The sequence below is a fragment of the Bombus fervidus genome, chromosome 4 (assembly GCF_041682495.2).
Source record: "Bombus fervidus isolate BK054 chromosome 4, iyBomFerv1, whole genome shotgun sequence".
Classification (NCBI taxonomy): domain Eukaryota; kingdom Metazoa; phylum Arthropoda; class Insecta; order Hymenoptera; family Apidae; genus Bombus; species Bombus fervidus.
Window position 1 is genome coordinate 17,833,763 of NC_091520.1, and position 22,361 is coordinate 17,856,123.

Here is a 22,361-nt window from a genome sequence, read left to right on the forward strand (position 1 = left end):
ATTAATCTTGCTACGAAATTTCATGATCTCGTCGAGAAGAATCGCGATACGCATATTCTGTCGAGTTATCATTTGTTGATCGATCTGATCCTTTTTTCTCACGATCTCGTAACCTTTTCGTCGATCTTCTGTACCTATTAGGGAGGGAATATGTATATGTATATGTATATACGAGAGAGGGAGCGAGAGAGAGAGAGAGAATAATATCTACATACTTTTACGATAATCACAAAAAACATTTCGCAAATCGCTCCATAAATTCTCTAATCTTTTTTGAAGTTGCGTTGTAACTATCCTTTTTTCGTTTTCTCTATCTTCCACGAATGTGTTGATTTTACCTTAGAATTGGAAAATATATCAAATAATTAAATGTCTGAAATCGTTGTCCCGAAAGTAACACGGTATCCTTTTAGTAATCAAGAGAGAGGTAATCGTGTGAGAATGATATATGATTCTGCAAGCATGGAAAACGTTAGTAGGTAATATATCTTACTAATGGCAGTACTTCTCGCGACATTCGATGCATTTTCACCTCGATGATTTAAGAGCAAGTTAATTTTTCGTAAAGCAGTTTCTTTCTTATTTCGATAATAATTGATATTTTCAAACTGAAAGGTTTTATCGGCTAACGCCGTTTTCACATTTCCATAGAAGAGCGTGTCGGCATCTGTTAGTCGAGTTTCGTGTATTTCTAACGATCGATCGATTATCTCTACGTGGGCACCGTTTGCCTTTCGTCGTTGATCTTCGGCTTCTTGCAGACTGTCCAATAATAAGCCGATGCTGTAAAGATACAGGGGATATGCGTAACTTATTTCAATGAGTTGCTTGTCAGGTCTCGTCGTACCTGTAGTCCTTGAAGTCGAAGGCATGTTCTAGAATTTGCCAAGTTATGTCTATCTTCTTCGAGATATCCGGCATTCTTATGCGCGTAAGCATTTCTCTCCAGTAACGTCGATTACGTTCCGTATTCAAAGCGCTGAGTTTAAGTTCACGTAAGAGCGTTTCTCGTTTGAAACCTTGCTCTGTACCGTTTGATTTGTTCCGTGTTTTTCGTTTCGATTTAGGAGCCATTTCATCGTTTAAGTCAACCTTCGCCAACACGCTCTTACGATCTTTTTTCTCTTTCCTCCACGCCTCGTTACAGATTAGCCTATATCCTTCAAGTTTCGATTTTCATCTGTAAACGTACGATTCCCCTTTTTCGACCAATCGAGAATATCTCTTTCGATATTATCGATATTTATCATCATCTATCGTAACGGTTACTATTTTATTGCTGGTAAAGTAGTTTTCAACACAATGAAAAGGCGTATCGTACGGTACGTAACAATCGTTATCGCGTCGTTGCAGATGTTCGACATCGCATAATTGCTGGATAAATGCGTGAAATATGCCTGGTCTAGTCATTCTCTGAAATTTCAAATGGTAACTGTAATATCGTATACGTAAGGGTTTTTACATAAGATTCTCCAAAGATGTTGCGTTTCGCTTCACTCATCTCGCCCTGCTTTCTTCCGTGATTCGTACACCGCTATTGGAATCTTCAAGGCCATGAAATTAGAGAATCGACTGTTTGCACTGTTCAGTGAAAGCCGATAGTTAGCATGCTGTCCCGTAGTTTTTTTTTTTTCGAATTCTCCGTGAGTGTCATCTTTCATATTCGGTATCCAATTCTCAGTTTTAATTCTGTTTAAACGCGCCTACAAATAAAATGCATAAAAGCTGCGATCGTGGCATTGAACTAAAGAAGAACGCAATGAAAAAGATTCGGTAATTTTAATTGGTCGTGCCGATTAAAGGAAGGGGGATACACCTCGATAAAGATAGCTCTTAAAGGAGATTTGCTAAATTCCGGTTTTAAAACTAGAAACGGACGTTAATGATATGGAAGGGATAAAATTTGCGCTTCTCATATATAAAAGCGATTCGCGCGGTTTCAAGCATCGGAATATTTTCTTTGTCACAAGTCTGTAAATCTCGACGAGGTTAGTACTCATTGTTCCTCTAAAAGTCTCATTCTCGCGCATAACGATTTTTTACGATTCTTTGTTACAATTTTCTTCCTTACAAATTTCTATATCTTCTCGGTTTCACGTTCTTTTCTTTCTAAGATTTTTTCCCCCTTTTCTGTCTTCTTTCCTTCTTTTCGTAATCACATGGAAAATTCTAATTTCGCCATCTTTGCTTTCTAGATGAAGTCGTTTTATCTTTTTATACTGGTGGTATTGCTCGTTGATCCGATTCGTACGTTATCGATTGCGCACGGAGAAGATCGTCTCTCCATTATACGCGACGATCAGATTGTGGAAGGAAAAGCGATTCGCGTGAAAAGAGCCCCTGTGCATCACTTGCCTTTGCTCGCCGGAACAGCTTTAGTTGGTAAAAAAGCACTTTTATTGGGCGGTGCCGCCGTTGGAGCAAAGGCTCTTCTTGGTGCTGGAGTTGTTGGAGCTGGAGTTGCTGGAGCTGGACTTGCTGGAGCTGGACTTGCTGGAGCTGGTTTATACAAAACTAAATAGTGAGTATATTTTCAGGGTATTCTATATGTATATATATATATATATTTATTTTAGTAGTTTTCTTTTACTGTCAATCGTGTTTCTCGTTTAACGTGTATATATAATTTTGATGAATTCCTTGGTTATGTACCAGTTATAGCGGCGGTTATGGAGGCGGATACTCGAGCTATTACTACACGCCATACTCTTACGGACCAAGTTGGAAATAACCTCCAATGTTCATCAGTACAAGGATAACAATTTTGAAAAATAAATTTATCATCATTCGTACAATTACTTCGGCACACGATAAAAAGTCGATTTAAGAAGATATTGGTGTATCAAAATTTATCTTTCATGTTTTAAAATATAAAATAATATATTTTAATATATTCTAAGTTTGTTTTTAATACAATTTAGTTATAAGGGAATACAAAATGTTATTTATTACAATTTAAATACGTGCGTACACGGTTAATACGGGAATAAAAAGGAGGAAAAAAGAAAAGAAGGGAACAGAAGCTATTTCCTTGTTATTCCTAAAATGTACCGTTTCATCCATAGCGTCACGTTTTCAGCTTTCGTTTTGTTCATACCATTCGCCAGTTGAAGGTTTCGATCTTGTAACTCGTAATGTACAGCGATAGATTTAAGTATTTGATTGTACGGCAAAACTCGATTACGAGAAGAATTGATCAATCGGTTCATATACCAAGGTGAAGCACGCGGTTAAAAATGTTACGAGATGGATTTCCATCGACGAATACCTAATGACTCGAAGCATTGTAAAAGCAAGCACTTTCTTATCCCTCTTTTCTCTTACTTTTGCAACCTTTTTCTTTTGCGATCCGTATTCGTTATTCTTGTCACGCGCTATTCCGTTACTTAATTCATTGAACGATTGACATCTGGAAATGTAAGTAAACCGAAAATGATAGAAATGGATTCATTACTATTCGGCGATTGTTCGTTAAACTTGCGACACTTGCGATTAAAGGTGCGACCCGGTGTTACGTTAACAAACGTAACATACATACATTATATGATATGCGGATCGATTGATTTTGTTCTCCTCGTTTCGTATACATATATACATATGTCTATTATTAATTATATCAGCTTGATCGTTATAGATTAACCGTCTTACTAAATTCTTTCTTTTTTCGCTCAGCCGTTAGGATCGATCACGGAAATTAGAGAAAAACGATACGTTTAAGCGGAACTCGCGTTAGCGTGTTATAACATACGCGTGCGAATTTTCGTACATCGTCGATAGACGATAAAAGGAACGAATAGACGATAAAAAGAATCGCGATTAACGTTCGTTGCACATTTTATGCAGAAAGTAGCATCTTACAAGTTTGTACAAACACGTAGCTTGGAATAGCGAAAGGGACAAATATCGTAATAGAGAGACGTTACGAGCTTTAAGAGCTTTTCACCGATATTTTCACCTCATCGTTGTGTCGCAAGTGGTTCGAACGTGGTGACAACGGAATAGTGTAACATTTAAAAAGGAACACGAACGTAAGTTGGATCGTTCGAGTGGGTGGGAGAATTCGTTGCTTCGAAGGTAGGCAAGGCTCTATATAAAATCAATGGAGGCTATCGAAAAGGTACCATACGAGTTAAAAACGTACTCTCTGTACGCTTAACATTATTCCTAGGCCCCTCGTACGAAATAGAAAGAAATACAACGGTAAGGCAACGAGAAATCCATAAGCAACGTAATTGTTTTATTCCGAAATACTTTTGACGCCAATAATGGTAATCTTTCTTCGTTTCTTCTTCGCCAGATGCAGCCAATTAGCATTGTGGTTTTCGCTGTTGTTTGTTGTTATATCGTACCATGTATAATAGCCAAAGAAGACGCTTTGCCATCGACAGAGAGCCGTTCCTCGATTCTCGATCGATCCGTTGGTCAATTAGAAAATGAAGAATATTCGGGTGCTACGTTGAACAGGCAAAAAAGAACGCTTTTGCTGAAGAAAAAACTTATCGGTGCGGGACTCTTGGGCTTCGGCTTAGGTGCCGTGAAAGGGTAAAAGAACGATATTTCCATCCGTACAGCGAATCTTTACTTAAAAACGTTTCTCAAATTCTAACTCGTTCGTGTCAATCTTTATCGTGTACGTCGTAAATCGTACGGACGTACCAGGCTTGATATCTGCATAAATATCTACAAAATGCTTGTTTTAATATCTTTTTTTTTTTTTTTTTAATTTATCACTTCCAGGTACAAGCTTGGTTATAAGACGGCTCCAGAAGTTCATCACGTTTATGTATCGAGTCCTCCAGCATCCGTAAAATACGTTGAATACGTTGACAAACCTGTCTTCGTGGAAAGAATAATCGAGAGGCCAACTCCGGTTTTTAAACCGGTACATGTTGAATACAGAGAATCTTCTCCTTACGGGTAAGCGTAACTTATGGCATAAAATCGCTGTTTCTTTTTTCTTTTTTTTTTCTTTTTTACCTACGATATGCTAATCGAACTTTCCTGTTTCCTGCATTCTTTCATTCAGGCCTTGGTAATGTCGATAGAAGTCATCGATCGGTGCAAATAATCACGTAAAATTAGCCAGAAATAATAATCCAATAGCCGTCATAGACCAACAAGAAGAAGTTTGTAAAATACCAGGAAATTTCTATCGAAACGTCTTCGTATTGGTTTATTTTCATGTACACACGCACACCTATGTATTTATACATACGTTCAAGACTCATCGTACAATACATGGAAACAATATTTTATAATATACTCGACGTTGTATTCGTAACTAGCGATTTAAAATGTTAATAGATGCGATATCATACTGTCTTATTGCTTAAAATGAATTATTGCATCAAGACGAATACAAAGTAACATTGTCTCTTTAATTATCTTAAAGGGAAAAGAAAAGGAGTGCATAGAAAAAGGGTTTCATTTTCTTGTATCATCGATCAAAGTTTACTTTCCATGCGTATGTTCCGCTCCACGTTTTGCATTAATTTATCGCACCGTTCTTAGCCGCATCGTTGCGTAGAACAAATTACGGATACGTGGTTCCTTTGTCCATTGATCATTGATTTAAACGACTTAATGTTAAATAAACGTTTTTACATCTTATTATCGATCACAATTCTTTCCAATATACATATATACGTGTTATAAGCTTCGCGATGCGAAAAATTCGTTGACAATCTCCTAATAATTTTTCGCTCACGAACGCTCGCAACATTATAAAATGTCCATCTATACATTACGTGCGCTATATACACTTATTCGTACATCTAACACACAAATTATTGCACGATCACATAAAACACGTTTGCACGTGCCGTTTTATCGTAATTAATTGCGTGCGAGGTGGCGCACGGACGCAATTTTTAATTGGCGCTTTTAACGTCGCATCGTTCGGTTTATAATTAATTTTCTTATACTTAATGTCAAAGTACACATTACGTTCGGAAAATTCGCGAAATTAATCTTCGCGATAGGTAATTGCACGATTGGAAATCGGAAAGAGGGAGAGAAAAGAAGGAGGAGAGACAGAGGGAGAGAGAAAAAAATACCTACGTCTTTACATTGTAGGTTTTTGAATTATTGTCGACGACGATTAGGGGACGACGATGTCGCCCACACATTCATGAGAAAATAACGAACTTCTCTTGCTGTACGGAAATGCTGCGAATACGCTCAGTTGCTTGCCAAATTGCACGCAATCCCATTACAGTAATAAAGTATCTGTCTCGCGTGCTGTTTCATTCCAGCAAGATTTTTAGGAACAATCTTAACGATAAGAGTTTGCTTTGTTGGATTGTTCGCAGCATTATGCGCCTCGTGCAGAAACACGCAACGAAGTCGCAATTAACTGTATCGGGTTATCGATAAACATAAAGTGGGCAATTCGAACGACATTGATATTGCGTTAATTACACCGGTGTACGCTTAATATTTCTCGTTTTCTTCGTTCGAAATGAACGAGCCGAACGATCGAAACTTAAAGATGTACAGCGGAGTAAAATTTTCGGAACAAAATTTCATCGATCTCGAAGGAGATTTTTATCAAGTAATCTGTATGCAAATGTAAACGACAGGTAGGTAGCAGGTGTGTGTAATACATGTTGAGTAACTTTTACAGAGGCTCGTGGTACGCGTAGAATTTTCCATATCTGTGAATATATTTAAACGCGGAATATTTAAACGATTCTAATCGAAAATCCTATGGAGCGAGTTTTCAGCAAGTAGGCAGAGATCAAATGTGACGCAACGATTCGTTTACGATTTTCAAGCGAGCGTTATAAGACACTGCCTTACAGCGCTGAATTACCGTAAACCTATGCGACTCGTACGCGTTCACCTTTCTTTGAATAAGAAAATAGAAGGTATTGCGAGTCTTCGTCAATTTTTTTACAACGATATACGCACCGTTACGTGCGCATCGCATTAAAATTTCGTTTCGTCGGTCAATCGTATCTGAACTGATACGATTATGTGCCTTGAATACTTTTCGTCGAGGCGCCCTGCTTGGCAAGTGACATCGCGATACGGTTCCCTGTCGCACGATCGAATATGCAAGTAAGTATTTACTTGCACTGGCATAAGGTGGATCGCGCGTGTACAAACGCAATTCGTAGCGCAAGATTAAATTATTTATAACTTGGAAAAGAAGCCTCGTCGTTTTTACGCATGAACTTTCATCCACGACAGAATCGATCCTGTGATCGGCGTTCACTTTTTATAAACGTTTTATATGCTATTCGTATTCATTCTTACGAAGCGAAGCGACCGAGGAAATACGGATCGGAAGAAACGCGGAATTACAGAGTTTGTACGTGTTTCCTATGCGAAGAAAATAACGCGAAGCCTGAATATACGCATATACGTGTCTATGTAACAGAGATTGTCATCCGCGATAATGGGTATAAACTTTTCTCTATACTTGGCGACCGTAATCGGAGATCAAACGTCGATCTATTATCAGTATCGTAAAATTGTAAGAAAGAATTCTAAGAGGACCGATACAATTTTTAATTTTCACTATGACCGACGCGACTGTTCTTTCGTCATTTTAGAAATGTAATATCGTTTATACAGCATATCCGATGACTCACGAATATTCGTGACGATTGTCATATTTTATAGGTGAGATTTTAGTCGCAGATGCTCACCGATTTACATTTATCAACGGAGCGTTAAAGACTCGACAGAAAGAGAAACGGACGCGGTTTGTCTGTAGTGCTGAAGAAGAGGTGCCGGAGTGGATGGAACCTCTTCGATACGTTCCAAGTCGTTCGCTGCGCCCGCGCTGTTCTGTTTGTACAGTCTTGTTGATGCCGTATTCGTGTTTTGTTGTTGTTGCTGTTGCTGATGATAATGATGATGTTGAAGCTGCGGCTGATAATTGGCCGGTTCGGTGAAACCGAGGCAGGCGGTTTCATCGGGCCGATCTAGACTGAACTGCCTCTTCAAGAAACGACAACCTGTACTTCTTCCTAAGAGAATCGAATGGACGGTCAATTGGATCGACAATTTCAGATTAAATAGAGAAAGCTGAAAAATATCAAGACTTGCCATAATGTTCGTTCGGAGACAGACATCTGTAATGATTGTATGGCGTGCTCAAGTCGTTCTCATCGATATAACCAGCTATTCTTCGATGTCTTGGCGGTCCCGGTCTATAAGGGACCGTAGCCGAGCTTGAGATCGACGTAAGGGAAGTGGTAGATGCGCCAAGAACGGCTGTTTCCGTACAAAATATAGCAGACGTTCCTAGAGACGCTTGAGCATCGCTGGTAGTACTTTTGACGACGGTAGCTGGATTCGCGTCGTCGTTCTCTTTTTCGTCCGATTTTATCTTCGACGATAGAACTGGCGCTGATTTCGAGGAAGAACTTGAATCGTGAACTTGTTCATCGTGCACAGACACTGCAACTTTACACGTCTCTGCATTTTTATCGATATTTCTGGCTGTATCTCCGTCGTCGACGTTTACGTTGCGACATTCGTTATGGTTTTTGCGTTCGTCCTCCTCCTTTGTATCTTCGCAAGACAAAGCCATGGATATAGGCGTGCCGTCCGCCGATACGATGCTTTCTTCGTTCATCGAAGTCTCAAATATCAGACTCTCGTTCAGCCTTTGGCGTGGGAAATTGAAAATCGTCAAATATCAAATTAGTCGTTGATTGGATGCTTATTTAGAGGTGGAGGAAGGATCGCTATTCGTATTCGAGGATACATGCGCGTTTATCATTAAACATCGATATTTTACATAGAAATCATTTTATCATACGTATATGTATGTTCGCGCATGTATCCACGCGATCGTTCCATTTGCGCGTGTACCGTGTACGTACGTAAAACGCAATTGACCATTTCTAACGGTTGCATTATCCTATTTACCGATCTTTCACTTACCCATGGTTTTCCCTGAAGATGGCGGCAGAATGGCAACAGATAAAAGCATTAAAAATCTGAAAAGCAAACGGCTCCAATGAAGATCTACCAAATCAAAGTATACGATGCAGATGCAATGAGCGTTAGCACACACTTAACGACGTTGAATATTCGAAGGTGAAAAGAAGGAGAAGATGAAAGAAGAATCGACGAGGGACATTCAACCGTATCTTCTAATTTGTCGTATAGTTTCAGATACGTATAGTTTCAGATGCGACGATGTTCGATGAACGAGGCGATCGAATCGATAGCGAAAGATGAAAGGAAAAGGTGAAGAGAAGACAGGGGAGCCAGATCGACTTATAGAGATCGGATCGATAGAAGTATCTAGAAACAAGTAAATGAGATAAATAGATAGGGAAACGAACAAAATATTTTCCTTTTTTACATTATAGACATAAATATATGCACGTGCTTTGTACATATGTATAGAAGGTGACTTTTAAAAAAAGAAACAAAAAAACCCTAACGAGTATAAAGGCTTACCCGAGTTTGGGTGGTGTTGGAAGTTCCTTATCGAAGCCTTGTTTCCCTAGTAACCAATAAGTAGGCATCTTTCCCTTGCCTTTAACTTCTGTCCGTCCACGGTATTCGATCTGATATCCACCCGCCTGAATCAATCGATCTCTCGTCGCTTGGCTGAGATGGATACGCCATGGTGCACCGGTAGATTCCATCCTCGATGCGGTATTAACGGTATCACCGAAAAGGCAGTATCTTGGCATAGTCAGGCCAATGACACCGGCGCAACAGGGCCCTACGTTTACGTAATCGAGATACGCCGTTAAGATAAAACGTACACATACGTATTAACGCAATAGGACGACGTATGCTATAACGTAGATGATAGGACACTTTACCGGTATGAAGACCAATTCGAAGTCTCAGTTGCGTATTTGGCAGATGTTTCAACTTAAATTTTCCGCTTTGGTGCAGTAAATCGAGGGCCATGGTAGCTATTTGAGAAGCATGGTCTGGTATTCTTACAGGACAGCCACCTACGACCATGTAAGCGTCTCCTATAGTTTCCACCTGTAACGGCGAAGAAAAAGAATGATTTTCTTTTCTATCGAACACGATGACAGATACGTATCGATATTGTTCGCGGAGATTTCTTATCGTTGAATAAAAATCGATCACGCTTTTTGACTTATCGACCATGTACCGTGTCTATTGCGTTTCATCACCTTATATACGGTATATGCGTTGATCGTGGCATCGAAGCAGGTATACAAGTCGTTCAAAAGATCGACTACTTGGAACGGGGTCGAGTGTGCAGAGATGGTCGTGAAGCCAACAATGTCCGAGAAATAGATTGTTACTTCGCGGAATTCTTCAGGATCAACGGGCATGCCCAGCTTCAATTTCTCAGCAACAGAGCTAAAAGGTCATTGCGTGTTTGATACGCCGCCAATCTTAAAATATCAATAGGTAAATATAGGTACATCTATACACCTATTGTTCGATTCTATACCAAAGGAAGAAAGGTAGGGGGGAGGAGTGAGAGAAGTAGGGTGGGTGGAGGCGAGGTGACGTGCGACGAAACACAAAAGATATCTCTATTTACCTCGGTAACATTCGATTCAATAGCTGTTCCGTTTTCTTCTTTTCCATGTCTAGTTGTTCGGTGCGCTCGCGTATCAGCTCTTCCAGGTTGTTCGAATACTTTTCCAACATTTGAAACATCGTATCGACGATATTGACTTTTCTACAGATACAGATTAACTAGATGTGTGAAACGAACAACGATCTACAGTAGCGCTAAGAACGGCTAGGTATACAGAAACGTAATAACCATTTACCTTCCATGATTAAGCTTCTTGAAGAGATCGTGAACATCGTTAAAATCGGGTCTCATGTCCGCTGCTTCCGCCCAACATTGACGCATGATATTTATCGCTTCCGGTGGTGCGGCACCTTTGCTTACAGACGGCCGGATCAGTGGCGGTGGTTTCATCACTTTTTCGATGATATCTGCGTATGGGAAGATATATAAAAATTTCTACGGAGAAACTTGTACGGTCGGTATAGAAGATTTTCATTTCGTTAGTTACCTTCCGGGGACAAAGCGAGCATGCAAAATGGTTCTCCGCGGACTACCACTTCCTGCATAATAATACCAAAACTGTAAACATCTCCGGCTTGCGTTCCCTTCTTACGAAGATTTGGCTGCCTTAATAGTTCGGGTGCCGTCCACAAAAGATCTAAACGCGAACGCGTTAGGAACAACGTTATTCCATCGTTCGAAATTTACATTTCTTTTGCATAAAAAAACTAACGGGAATCGTCATACCCCTAGCGGTTTTTGCCGGCGGAACGATATTTTGTGCTTCGTGAAAAACAGGCAGCCCATAATCGGTTACCTTGAGAACCCAGCGAGCATCGATGACGCAATTTCGCGAAGTAAGATAACCGTGTACACGCACTGGTGTACCATGAAGATATCTCATACCCTTTAAACAGAAATCAACAAATTTCATATGTCACATCCACAAATTTGCATGCACGTTCTTTCTTTTTTTTTTTTTTTTTTTTTAGATATATACTCGAAAATATATCGGTATAATTTAACACATTGCGTATGGGTCACGAGGTATCTCGTATATAGGAAACCGAACTTTGTGACCGGGTTATGGTATATCTCGCTTTAATGTTTCTTCATACGCGCGTATCGGCGACTCGAGAAATTAAAAATAAGTTGATTTTTTCGTTACGTCATCAAGGTAACGAAGCCTTGCATATTCTTATGACAAACGATAATATTTTATCAATATTTTTTATTTTAACAATATTTTGTTATTTTTATATATTTTTTCTTAATTATCTTACAAAATAGATCCTAATTCTAAGAAAGTAGCAAAATGTCTCATAGAAAGATTTATTGTTATAGTATTTTGTAAATGTGAATTTAAAAGATGTATATATGCATTGTATAAAGGTTTCTTGAAGCGTTTAATAATGTGCTGATCTTGGAAACATGTTGAGCGAACAGGACGCCGCACGCAATGTGTTAAAAAATTGCAAACAATTTTTGTATTTACCCGCACAAGATCGGTGAGGAACGATAATCTGAAGGACCAATCGAGCTTGATCTCGTCCTGCACCAGTACGTCTTCCAACGATCCTCTTGAACAATATTCGTAAACAAGGCACGGTCTTGTCGGTTCATTCAAACATCCTATCAGAGGATTGAGATTCTCATGACGCAGACCATGAATCTACGATCGGTAATAGAGAAAAAACGCGATTGTCAAACGCTTGTTATCTCATCTCGATGTTAATAGTCGACGATATCGTCGAATGGCAGAATATTCTTACCATGGCCAATACATCCATAGTTTTGCTTTTCAGTTCAAACGTACCCTGAGTTGGTAGTTCTTTCAGTTGCACAAAGTCACCCTGCCATGAACGCGACATAACAGAAAATTGTATATTGCTTGCATGGTCCCGGACAGACAATTACAGGTATCTCTATCCATACGAATACGTATTCATTCGTTAATTTCATACGCGTATACTCACGTTGTATCTTGCACGAGGATCCTTCAAGAAATTATGACGCGTCAGATTTCCTGTGCTAGTTCGTAAACATGGTTTCAGGGAAGATACGCTACCTAGTTGAAGTAGATCTGGCTTTTCTACTTCGGGTCCACCAAATTCTTGCAGTTGTTGCAACCAACAGCATAACATTCTCTCGATACCCTCATCCACCTACACACCTTACCGTCAACTTTGTTCCTCGTGGGAAGTTTTATATACATGAAACTCGCATTGTAGATTATCAACTTACCCTTCTGGAATCTACTTGAGGCACTTGAGGAAATACGAAATCCGACGTGGTTAAAATGATCTTGTACGTACCCTTGGACATTCTCTTCTTAAGCAACTTCTTTCTGAGGTTCAAAGGATATTTCGATTACCACATTGATGACACATTTACACAAGATAAGTCGTGGTTACTCGGAAAATATCAAGGAAAATAGTACTTTAGATGTATATTATAGATCGATTCGTTACCTAACAAAGATTGCGACCGATATTGCGAACACAGTTAGTAAGAGCGACCCCAGGATGATAGTCACGATATGTGCGATACGCAATGCTGATTCGTCGGAAGTATTTTCTGTAAAAGTAGATATTTTAGAAAATTCATGGAAAAATTTCCGATCCAAGTATCTTGGATATGGATACTTGGATTTAACGAAATTTAACGATACGTTCAATTTTACACGCCGCTTTATAAACATCTCTTTTAATTCCAACGAAGGAACATAGATACGAAGATAGCATTAGTTGATTTATTTTTTGTGTTACTTCCTTACCTGTACAATCGATAAAGGGAATCCCGTCGACATCGATGCTGCATCTCGGAAGATCAGTGTCATTCATATTACGAAAAGCCACCGCATTCGTCGATAACTTTCGAACAAACAATTTTTCACGTCCTTCCACGGTGATCATTATAGGTTTCCAGGCGTCAACACGCCAGTCCAGCATAACGTACGTGTAGATCTTGTTATTGAATGCATTTATACTAGAATTGTCGTTCATTAAGATATTAAGAGTTTCGTTCAAACGGTCCATCAACGTCGGTACCATATATCGTTCTACGCCCTCGAATACTTTTTCTACGTCATATCTGTAGAAGAACGCATACGCTTCCGGTTTATCATCCATCTTCAACAGGTTTGTTATACATGTACACGCGTTATATAAATTACATAAGTAGAAGGTGGCAACGGTTTGAATAAAACTTGACCGTACCTGTAATCGAGGGGTGTTATCGTGATCAATCTTTCTAGAAAAGTTGAGCTCAAGTTTCTTGGCGGGTGGAATCGGTTACTTGTTTTTGATTTATTCCATGGTCGTTGCCTGGTTTCTTGCTCTTCCGCTTCCTCCAACGTGTCCGCTACCGCTACGCTGTCGTCGTAGTCGTCAAATGTCGTTTCGTAGGACACGTTCAAGGCAGAGTGAGAGAGATTCAAGGGTGTTAGAGTTGTCAGCGAAACGTTGGACGTTGCTGAATCGAAATAAGAAATCGAAGTGTTTCCGGATGGTAGAAAGAGGTCATCGTCTTCCGTATGAACAATCACGGTCATAGAGTCCCACATGGAATTAGAGGATTGCTGTACGTTATCTATCTCGGAGAGGACACGAGTTATTAATCCGTCTTCGTCGGACGTGGGTAGACATAACACCGTAACTGCGTGCAATCGAAAATGAAATCGTGAATCGCATTTGAATCGCATTAACACGTTACGGTGTACACACGGATAGCGATACATGTACGTATAAGCATTTGAAAAAGCGTTTTAAAAGATGTCGAGGTAAGTCGGACGAACCAACAAAAGTCAAAGCAATTCGATCGAAAGTTGGAACGTACGAAAAAAAAAAAAAAAAAAAAAAAAGTACAAAAGTGATCCTCACCTCTGCGAGAAACCTTGTAAACGGTGCGAAGAATTTTTCGAATTTGTTCGAAAGAAGCTCGCCGTGGTAATACCGCGCGTCGTCGTACCACAGCTCCGATACTTTGCAAAGAGTTCAACAATGCTCTTTCGAGACTCATCCATGGCTCGTGATCTGTAACATCGTGTACGTATATTTACTCGCCCGTAATTTCATACTCGTCCGTGGACGATTTATCCGAAACGCTAACGCGATACGCGTGATACGTATACGATACGAGATACACTTCAGCAAATAAGATATATAGCCTAGTTCTTTCCCGAGTGTATCCGCCTATATGCATCGTCTGCGTCGATCATTCTTCGATCTATCGAAAAGTATCAGCAGCAGTCGAGATTATCGGGATACCTTAAGTATCTTGCGAGAATGGTCGTGCGAACGATTTAACGATGAACTATTTCGAAAGAAAAACAGTTGAGTCGCAAGCCGTGGCTTCTTCCAGACTTTTTATTCTCGCGATGAATGGAATGCGATTCGATAAAAAATAATTTAATGTTGAACTTCAACGTCGAGGTCGATCGCGCGGCTGCTTTTTTCGCAGATCTCCGTCGATTCGGAAGTGTAAGGTAACGCTACGACGATTACACGATATTACCGACGAAAGGAAAGACAGAAATGAAAATTTACCTGTTCCTATTATCGCTACGGTTTTCCATTGTAAGTGTATCAGCATCTCCGCGATGGCTTTCGCTATCATAGGTAACGACGGCGACAGCCTAACGATCGATGAAACTTGCCTTTCCTCCGGGTCTTTCTGAAACGATTACCGTGATTGCGTACGTATATATCGGTCGGAACGTTTCTACGACGTACTTACGATTAGGTTTAAGTTACTTGCTTACGTACATAGAACGTTGGGAACGAAAGAATCGGAACAAAGAGGGCGTGTGTGCTACTGTTTGGTGTTTAATTCGCTTACCAAAGGACAAGTCCATGTGAACAACGGCATGTTCCAGAGATGCGCGAGTTTAACGGTAACTTCGCACATAGGTGAGTCAAGAGCGGCTACGAGAGCTTTTGCTCTTCTTTCGCCAAGTACACGTAACAGAGCGTCGAGACCCCAAGTTTTCGTTTCGCACGACACTAGGGAGCAGAGAAAAATGTCGGATCCCTTAGATTCCGTTACGATAGACGCGGAAATGTAGCGATGCATTACTTATGTATGTGTGACAAGGACGGATACAGCGTGGCGTAGAATTTACGAATAGAAGGATGCTGCGTATTAGTGAGATACTCACGCGATAAGGGTATAACGGTGATCTGCACGTCGAAATTAAATCGATCGAAATAGTCTTGAATATCCGTGGCCATATCGGTGGTATTCGTCTGGCTGTTGCAATCTTCTCTTAAGAAAAGCATTACTTCCGCTTTGCTATCGTTGTAATTCTCGTCGATCGTATCCGACAAATAAGGAACGCATGGAACTTGTTCACCATTCAAAGAAAACAAACATCCGGGCAGGATCATGATCGAGATCCACGACCAAAGCCGGTGAAAAGAGTTCCCGGCCATGGGCCTGTAACCACCCTGTTTACCGTTTTCGCCCCGTAGCTTACTCGCTGCTCGCTTTTTTCCTCAGCAGCTAACCTATTGACCCGTATCTATTTGTCTCCGTATTCGCCTTCTTTTCGTATCTTCGCTGTGTACGGGATAAAACGATCGTTTAGATCCGGAAAGCGAAATATCTGGAGCCGCCCCACCAACGGATCGTACGACGTATCGTCAGCTACGTACCGTTATACTCTCTTATTATCGTAGCCCTACGTTTAACAGACTTTAACAAAGAGAGATCGAGACCGAAAGAGACAATTTTTCTTCTTTTCTTCTAATTTTCTTTTCTCGACTGGCCTCATGGTAAAATGCCAATGTCCTTTGAATTTCAACTGCAACAACCTCCTAATCGTATAAGCGACATTCTCTTTCACTGTTACCCCTTTTCCTCTTTCCATTTACATTTTTCTTTTATCATAGGGACGCGTTGGCGATGAAAACGCAAAATACATAAATCGATCATTGGTACGGAATTCCTTCATTTCCTTCAAATTACACGGATAACTTTATTTATTCGTTTATTTATGGCGAATTATCGGAAAACGCGCGGAAATATCGATATCGGTGTCTCCAGCGTCCACAGAATGTGGTAAGCGACGGCGACAACTAGAGCGTGCACGATCTTTTCGTAAAAAAAAAAGGTGAATCCTTTAATCACGGTAGATCAATTTGCTGTAAACACATTTTCCGCTACATTTAATACTTAACGACGTTGAAAATATTTGCAAACAATAGCCCATGGTTGCTGTCACTCATTCCCTATAATTATCAATGTATAATAATCGCAGGGTTACAGCAGCTTTGAAAGAGGAACAATCCTACTCTAATCCGTACCAATGATTTCAAGGAATCGAACGTCCAACTCTACCTGATAGAATATTTATATATCGCACAGCCTGACGTATTATTTTCTCAGCGACAAACAACAATTGCATTACAATATTCGAGTATCAACGATCGAATTAATTGGTATATTCGATCAAGGAGAATAACCGCGTTTCCATTGGGAGTGAAATTTATCGAAGAAAGGAAAGCAGCAAGCTTAACGGAAAATTAGATTTTTTAACGAAATTAAAATGGCCGATAGATAAATCGTCGATATTTGAAAAGAGGAAGCATGTATCGATACGTTGATAGGCTCGGTTAAGTATACAAAGTGTATCGTTCGGAATTTCATCTTACCGTTTCTCTTTCCGCGACGAGGAACAACGGTGAAACAGTTCTCTTTTTTTCTGTTTGCGTATATACCAGAAGGGGATGCGCGAGTCTAGAAATATTTTAAAAATACGCATATCGCGAACAACCAGCAACGAAGTTACTTTATTATATTTCAAAATTCGGTTTGACTTTCTGTCGCGCACAGACGAATAAAACGCGTGTGTCAAATGTAATCTGTAATTCGTTCCGTCCGAGCAGAAATCGTAAACGTTTCAGACGGACCGAACGCCTCGGCGTCCGGTATTGAACTAAGTCGAGTTTCACCCTTCTACACATGCCCGAAGTGACGTTATCACGAGGTAACGAGAACGTTCCGTCCCGGGAAACGAATCCAGCTAGCGGACGCGCGAGCCCGCACCATTCCCAGTATCAGTCGCGCGCCCCGTACACGTTTCGATCCGTGTCATCGTTACGCGAAAGGCTAGCTAACCTTCTGAATTTGTTATGGAACACGAGTGAAACTGTCCTTGGCCCACGCGATATCTATCACAGTCGCGATCATCCAAAATACACGTACACTACGCCTAAATCTTTTAGCTTCATGCGGTTGGAGATATTTAGGGTAATCGTGTCGAAAGACAACGCTGCATGAAAGCGTACGGTCAGACTGTAAAATTTGTTTTCTGAAATTGATCGATAAATCGACGATCCGACAGAATCCATCGATAATAGGAGTTGAGAGAAGGACGCGAGAAGTCTGGAAAGACGCGTTACGTGCAATATGAATATCGAATAAGATAATTACTTTATATCCTATTTCCTTACAAGTTAACTACTTTGCTTTGATTTTTCTTAATATCGCCCGTTTAATTTGATCGATTTGCTATTGTTTTGATCGTAGAAGTTCTTAGCAGCTTGACTAAAACACCTTGCGGCATTAAAATGAGGGTGAAAATGGAGTTTCGCAGCTTTACCACTGAACGATAATTTATCTACAGCGATCGAATCATTAATTTATCTCCACGGTATTTCCAAATGTTATATAAAATTAATAAATTATTCATGTAGGGTCAGATTTTAAATGGCAGCTCAAAAATATGTACTTTAGCGAAAGAAACTTCGTTTTCGTATTTCTATTGTTTTCCTTATCGACACCATATATTTACAAGCTGCGTACACATCGCAACATCGTTTATTCTCATATTTATACGTATTAGTCAATCGTGAACTTTCTCCTATTTATAATAATTATTGTTTCTTCAGCATTTTAAACCATTATTTAATAATTTACTGTCTGCTTCTACAGATCAAATGCGTTTTCAAGAGACCATCTTTGAGGTTTTCAACTTTCAAATGCATATTCAAGACGTAAGCCTGTAATGTACGATGTTATATCTATTTCCAAGGGTCGTACTAAAGATTTTTGACTCCCTTAAATTTTCGAAATTTCGACCAAAGTTTTCGACGATTTTGTATCAGAAGAGCATGACGTCATAGGAAATGGCACGAATCTAGTGATTTTTGGAAATGACGTCATATTCCAGGAATTTTTCAGAGTTACAATTTCGATCAAAATTCTGGACCGATTCTATAATCGATGTAATTTTGTTGGTGGTGACACTATTTTCATAAATGAAATTTCACATCATTTCTCCGAATTTTTGGGAATTGTTAAATTTAATGTCATTCTAATTATTTTGCAATTTCATTCTTTAGTTTGTGTACTTTTTAGTAACTTTTCTGCAAACAAAACTTAAAAAGCAATTTATTTCCAATATTTAGTGAAACTTTCAAGCATTTTGTATATTTTCTTTATACTTACCCTCTGCTGGTACAAATGCACATTTTCCGTTCCGCCGTAAATACGCTTATTTCTCAGCATCTGAGAAGAAATGTGCGTATAGTCCAGTCTTTGGTCGCTAGGGGGCCTTCGTTTTATTGTGCATTTTGTGGCTGACATTTTTAACATTGCATCGGCAATTTCCATACTCCCCTTTTGGCAAAAATTCAATCCTAATCCTTCCAAACGCTTTTTTATGGGTTATGTTTGGATTTTTCGGCTTCTAAATTCTGCTGGTTTACGTTTGGAATTTTTGGCCTCCAGACGAGAGAACTCGAATCCTAATCCTTGGAAACGCACGTGAGAACTGAATAATCCAAACCTAACAAACATTGAACCATTTATACGTTTTTATCATAGATAGAAGTACTAGTAAACTGATACTAGTTCCGAATTTTAAAAAATAACGATACAACGATTACTATCTCTTATACAATTGATTACAAATATAGATTATAGGATATTATATATCACATACATATCTATATATTATTTGTTTTATTTATAGCATCATCGCTCTATATCAAAGTTTTTGTATATTTCTTACAGTGAAGTTTTGAACGTAATACGAAAATATTTAAATTTCTGTACCTCCCCTCTGTTTGGTAATTAATTAATTTGGTAATTAATCGATAGTAGAAACAACGTTTTTAATTCTTTGCTTTTTCTTTGAATAAATAATTTAGGGAAAACATATCTTCGACAACGTATGGTCTACTTATTTCGATTACTTTCCTTAAATGGTATTGTAAACACTATCGCATATTATCTGTAAAGTAATGATTGTCCCTTTTGGCCAAACGCTTCCGATCCATGTATATTCGTTCCCCTATATATATGTATTCGATGCATATTCCGACACCAGTATTAAAATCACTATCACAAGTACTAATCATTTTACTAATACATTATAAAATCGAAACTTTATGTATTGTGATAATTACTCGTAAGGCTACTATTGATATATTATGTATAAAGCCAGTTTTTATCAAGTATCTATTACTATAAGTTAAATATATTTCAAAGGGAAACAAAAACAATTACTTCGAAATCGTGAATATTTATATTTGTAGTAAATTAGTCTTACACAAGTAGGATAAAAGCTCTTGGACTTAAGCTTTTAGATTTTAACTTAAGATGTAAATAAGCAATGTAGTGCAATGTCTGTATGAAAAAGCATTCAATGTTCACATAGATTTTTTTAAGATCAAAAGCCCTCATTCATTCTCACTCGTCTCATTATGGTAACAAATTGAAGCCTCATAACAAACAAATTGTTCCTAGTTGACTTTGTTCGTGCAACAACGCATGAAGTTTCACATGGAAAACAAAGCTCCATCAGCAGTATATATTATTGATTTGTAGTGTTCTTTATAAAAGCTGTGATGGAGCTTAATGCTTGTATACATGCAATAGACACATTTATAAGTACATTTATAAGTATACAGTCATATATGTGACAAATAGCATTTATAACCCACCCTTTGAAATCCAGGTATAATTAAAAAACTTCACTTCCAAATTGGAGTTATTTCCTTTTATATTTTTTGAAGTAAATTTAGATATATCTTTATCAGAAATCTCATTAAATAAGTTCAATCGAATTTGATTAGGCAGTGTTGTGAAGAATTTAATTATACTATTATGCTTTTTTAAATTATGCTCTAAATCTATCCACAGATCTATTTTGAGTGGCACGAGCTGATATATAGTATATTATGCGCTGTTAAAATAAATAATATAAGATTAGCAGCACCGATTAGAATTTCTTTCCACCCTTCGATCAACCGTTACTCTATCAGGAGCATCTTGTGGTTCCTTTCCATGAGTTTTCTCCAATATTGCTTCGGTTAATTCATTAAATGCACGGTCAATATTAATATCTGCTTTTGCAGATGTTTCCATAAATCTGATTCCATGTTCTCGCGCTATCTAAAGGAGGATATTAACTTATTAGTTTGTGACATTTTTGTAACTTACATACAATTTAAATTGTAGCTGCTTTACCGCTTCCCCTCTTCCTGTGCTAACAACACGTTTGTCTTCCATATCGCTTTTGTTTCCCAGTATCATCTTCTCCACATCTTCATTCGCATGCTAAAATTAATTAAAAAGAAAAAATAAATAACGATTGTAAATGACTATATTTATATATAGATAAAAAAGTTTGAAATCATACTTACTTCGTCGATATTTCTCAGCCATTTAACAATATTTTCAAATGTCTTTTCATTAGTAATGTCATAAACAAGCATAATACCCATTGCACCTCTGTAATATGATGTAGTAATAGTATGAAATCTTTCTTGACCGGCTGTATCCCTGTAAATATACAGGTTAAGGACTGTTTAGAAAAATTTAATATTTCACAACTTACCATATCTGTAACTTGATTTTCTTTCCTCTTAATTCCACTGTCTTGATTTTAAAATCGATACCTAAGTGACAAAAAGCATATTGTTCATATATTTAACATACTCCACAGCATTTATTTACATAAAACAATCAACTTTAATGACAATGTTGTCAAAGTATTAATTCAGAAACGCAAATTTCTCTATGCACTTAATGTAATAAAACAATCACACTTCAATATTCAATTATTTATTGTTCATTAACTTCAGTTTACAATATTATTATTTTAGTAGCATAACCTACTATACCGAAAAAAATTCACGATAATGGATAATTTGATCGAGCGAATCCACGAATGATAATTATTTAGACAACTTCCTTTACCTATTGTAGAAATAAATGTCGTCGAAAATGCATCATCCGAAAATCTAAACAATATACAAGTTTTGCCAACTCCGGAATCACCGATCAGCAGCAACTTGAACAACAGATCGTACGTCTTTTTTGCCATTTCACTGTTGCTTCTTGTTAACGAGGCGCCGAAGAAAACAAAAAAGATTCGAACCTGTGGAGCACGATTAATAGTTTTGTAGACAATGTTTCGAACATCGAACGTTATGAACGATTATAGGTTTCAAGGTCGGACGAGGGCGCGTCTCAACGTACAACGGTGTCTTGTTAACGACGGAAAAACCGGTCACAGGGGCTGACTATTAAAAGACAGTACGACGTCACACAACAGACCAGCACGCAGAAGCATCGGGGTAACTTTGCACTTTGCTTTCAGTCACAAGTCTGAACAGAACTTACTGATTTATTAACCGACCAACAATCCGTAATATGTACAACTGTGTCTTTATAGTAATTAGCGGTAATCGCGAAACTCTGCCGGGTTCAATTGCGAATATTTCATCTACCACGGGAGGTCACCACCACTGCAAGAATAATTTTAAATCACCTGGATACTAACGGGACACATACGCACAAAGTTATTACTAGACTGCGGATGTTTATGTAAATTCACGTTTCTCTGAACGCAATCAGAGAAGTG

General features: G+C 38.6%; 4 protein-coding genes across 13 annotated transcripts in view; 2 read left to right on the top strand and 2 right to left on the bottom strand.

Annotated features, from left to right (window-relative positions):
* Positions 1 to 1,842: 1,842 nt before the first annotated feature.
* LOC141445739 (uncharacterized) overlaps positions 1,843 to 22,361 on the top strand; it is a 199,162-nt gene continuing 178,643 nt past the window's right edge. The window contains exons 1-3 of one of the 2 annotated variants that reach the window (XR_012453362.1): positions 1,843 to 1,988; positions 2,196 to 2,521; positions 2,656 to 2,820. Coding sequence is in view for 1 of the 2 variants with exons in the window: in XM_074111666.1 (XP_073967767.1) it covers positions 2,196 to 2,521; positions 2,656 to 2,731 (402 nt within the window). In the remaining variant the exon portion in view is untranslated. Of the gene's footprint in view, positions 1,989 to 2,195; positions 2,522 to 2,655; positions 2,894 to 22,361 lie in introns of those variants that run through there. The other variant, XM_074111666.1, reaches the window with a different exon arrangement.
* LOC139986108 (uncharacterized) lies at positions 3,780 to 5,237 on the top strand. Its single transcript, XM_072001163.1, has 4 exons — positions 3,780 to 4,200; positions 4,298 to 4,542; positions 4,738 to 4,917; positions 5,027 to 5,237. The coding sequence occupies exons 2-4, from the start codon at positions 4,298 to 4,300 to the stop codon at positions 5,034 to 5,036; spliced, it is 435 nt and encodes a 144-aa protein (XP_071857264.1). The 5' UTR covers positions 3,780 to 4,200; the 3' UTR covers positions 5,037 to 5,237.
* Positions 7,630 to 17,436, bottom strand: LOC139986101 (retinal guanylyl cyclase 2). 7 transcript variants are annotated; one of them, XM_072001145.1, is made up of 23 exons: positions 17,140 to 17,435; positions 16,141 to 16,289; positions 15,645 to 16,045; positions 15,326 to 15,489; positions 15,034 to 15,160; positions 14,368 to 14,520; positions 13,705 to 14,143; positions 13,263 to 13,579; positions 12,958 to 13,063; positions 12,731 to 12,833; positions 12,463 to 12,651; positions 12,259 to 12,339; positions 11,982 to 12,158; positions 11,234 to 11,393; positions 10,995 to 11,144; positions 10,743 to 10,914; positions 10,508 to 10,648; positions 10,128 to 10,320; positions 9,801 to 9,972; positions 9,427 to 9,697; positions 8,902 to 8,913; positions 8,055 to 8,621; positions 7,630 to 7,975 (listed from the first exon to the last, which is right to left on the bottom strand). In XM_072001145.1, the coding sequence occupies exons 3-23, from the start codon at positions 15,916 to 15,918 to the stop codon at positions 7,669 to 7,671; spliced, it is 4,275 nt and encodes a 1,424-aa protein (XP_071857246.1). In that variant the 5' UTR covers positions 15,919 to 16,045; positions 16,141 to 16,289; positions 17,140 to 17,435; the 3' UTR covers positions 7,630 to 7,668. The 7 variants fall into 7 exon arrangements, with proteins under 7 accessions (XP_071857246.1, XP_071857247.1, XP_071857250.1 ...); XM_072001146.1 differs by lacking the exon at positions 16,141 to 16,289 and having other exon boundaries at positions 7,630 to 7,979; positions 8,059 to 8,621; positions 17,140 to 17,436; XM_072001149.1 differs by lacking the exon at positions 16,141 to 16,289 and having other exon boundaries at positions 13,705 to 14,014.
* On the bottom strand, positions 20,000 to 22,308 carry Rab10 (RAS oncogene family member Rab10). Of its 3 annotated transcripts, none has more exons than XM_072001161.1 (6): positions 22,121 to 22,308; positions 21,695 to 21,875; positions 21,333 to 21,393; positions 21,139 to 21,277; positions 20,963 to 21,052; positions 20,000 to 20,887 (listed from the first exon to the last, which is right to left on the bottom strand). In XM_072001161.1, exons 2-6 carry the CDS (start codon positions 21,819 to 21,821, stop codon positions 20,702 to 20,704), a joined length of 603 nt encoding a protein of 200 aa, XP_071857262.1. In that variant the 5' UTR covers positions 21,822 to 21,875; positions 22,121 to 22,308; the 3' UTR covers positions 20,000 to 20,701. The 3 variants fall into 3 exon arrangements, with proteins under 3 accessions (XP_071857262.1, XP_071857261.1, XP_071857260.1); XM_072001160.1 differs by having other exon boundaries at positions 21,977 to 22,308; XM_072001159.1 differs by having other exon boundaries at positions 21,695 to 22,308.

Bases quoted from the DNA above. Each gene is read 5' to 3' on its own strand.
- LOC139986101 (XM_072001146.1), bottom strand. From the start codon at position 15,918: ATGGCCGGGAACTCTTTTCACCGGCTTTGGTCGTGGATCTCGATCATG. The intron at 12,652-12,730 runs GTAAGTTGATAA...TAAGGTGTGTAG, and splicing joins CTCAAGTAGATTCCAGAAGG to GTGGATGAGGGTATCGAGAG. The intron at 7,980-8,058 runs GCAAGTCTTGAT...CGATTCTCTTAG, and splicing joins GTCTCCGAACGAACATTATG to GAAGAAGTACAGGTTGTCGT.
- LOC139986108 (XM_072001163.1), top strand. From the start codon at position 4,298: ATGCAGCCAATTAGCATTGTGGTTTTCGCTGTTGTTTGTTGTTATATC. The intron at 4,543-4,737 runs GTAAAAGAACGA...TATCACTTCCAG, and splicing joins GGCTTAGGTGCCGTGAAAGG to GTACAAGCTTGGTTATAAGA.
- Rab10 (XM_072001161.1), bottom strand. From the start codon at position 21,821: ATGGCAAAAAAGACGTACGATCTGTTGTTCAAGTTGCTGCTGATCGGT. The intron at 21,394-21,694 runs GTAAAGGAAGTT...TTTGTCACTTAG, and splicing joins GACATTTATTTCTACAATAG to GTATCGATTTTAAAATCAAG. The intron at 21,278-21,332 runs GTAAGTTGTGAA...GTATATTTACAG, and splicing joins AAAATCAAGTTACAGATATG to GGATACAGCCGGTCAAGAAA.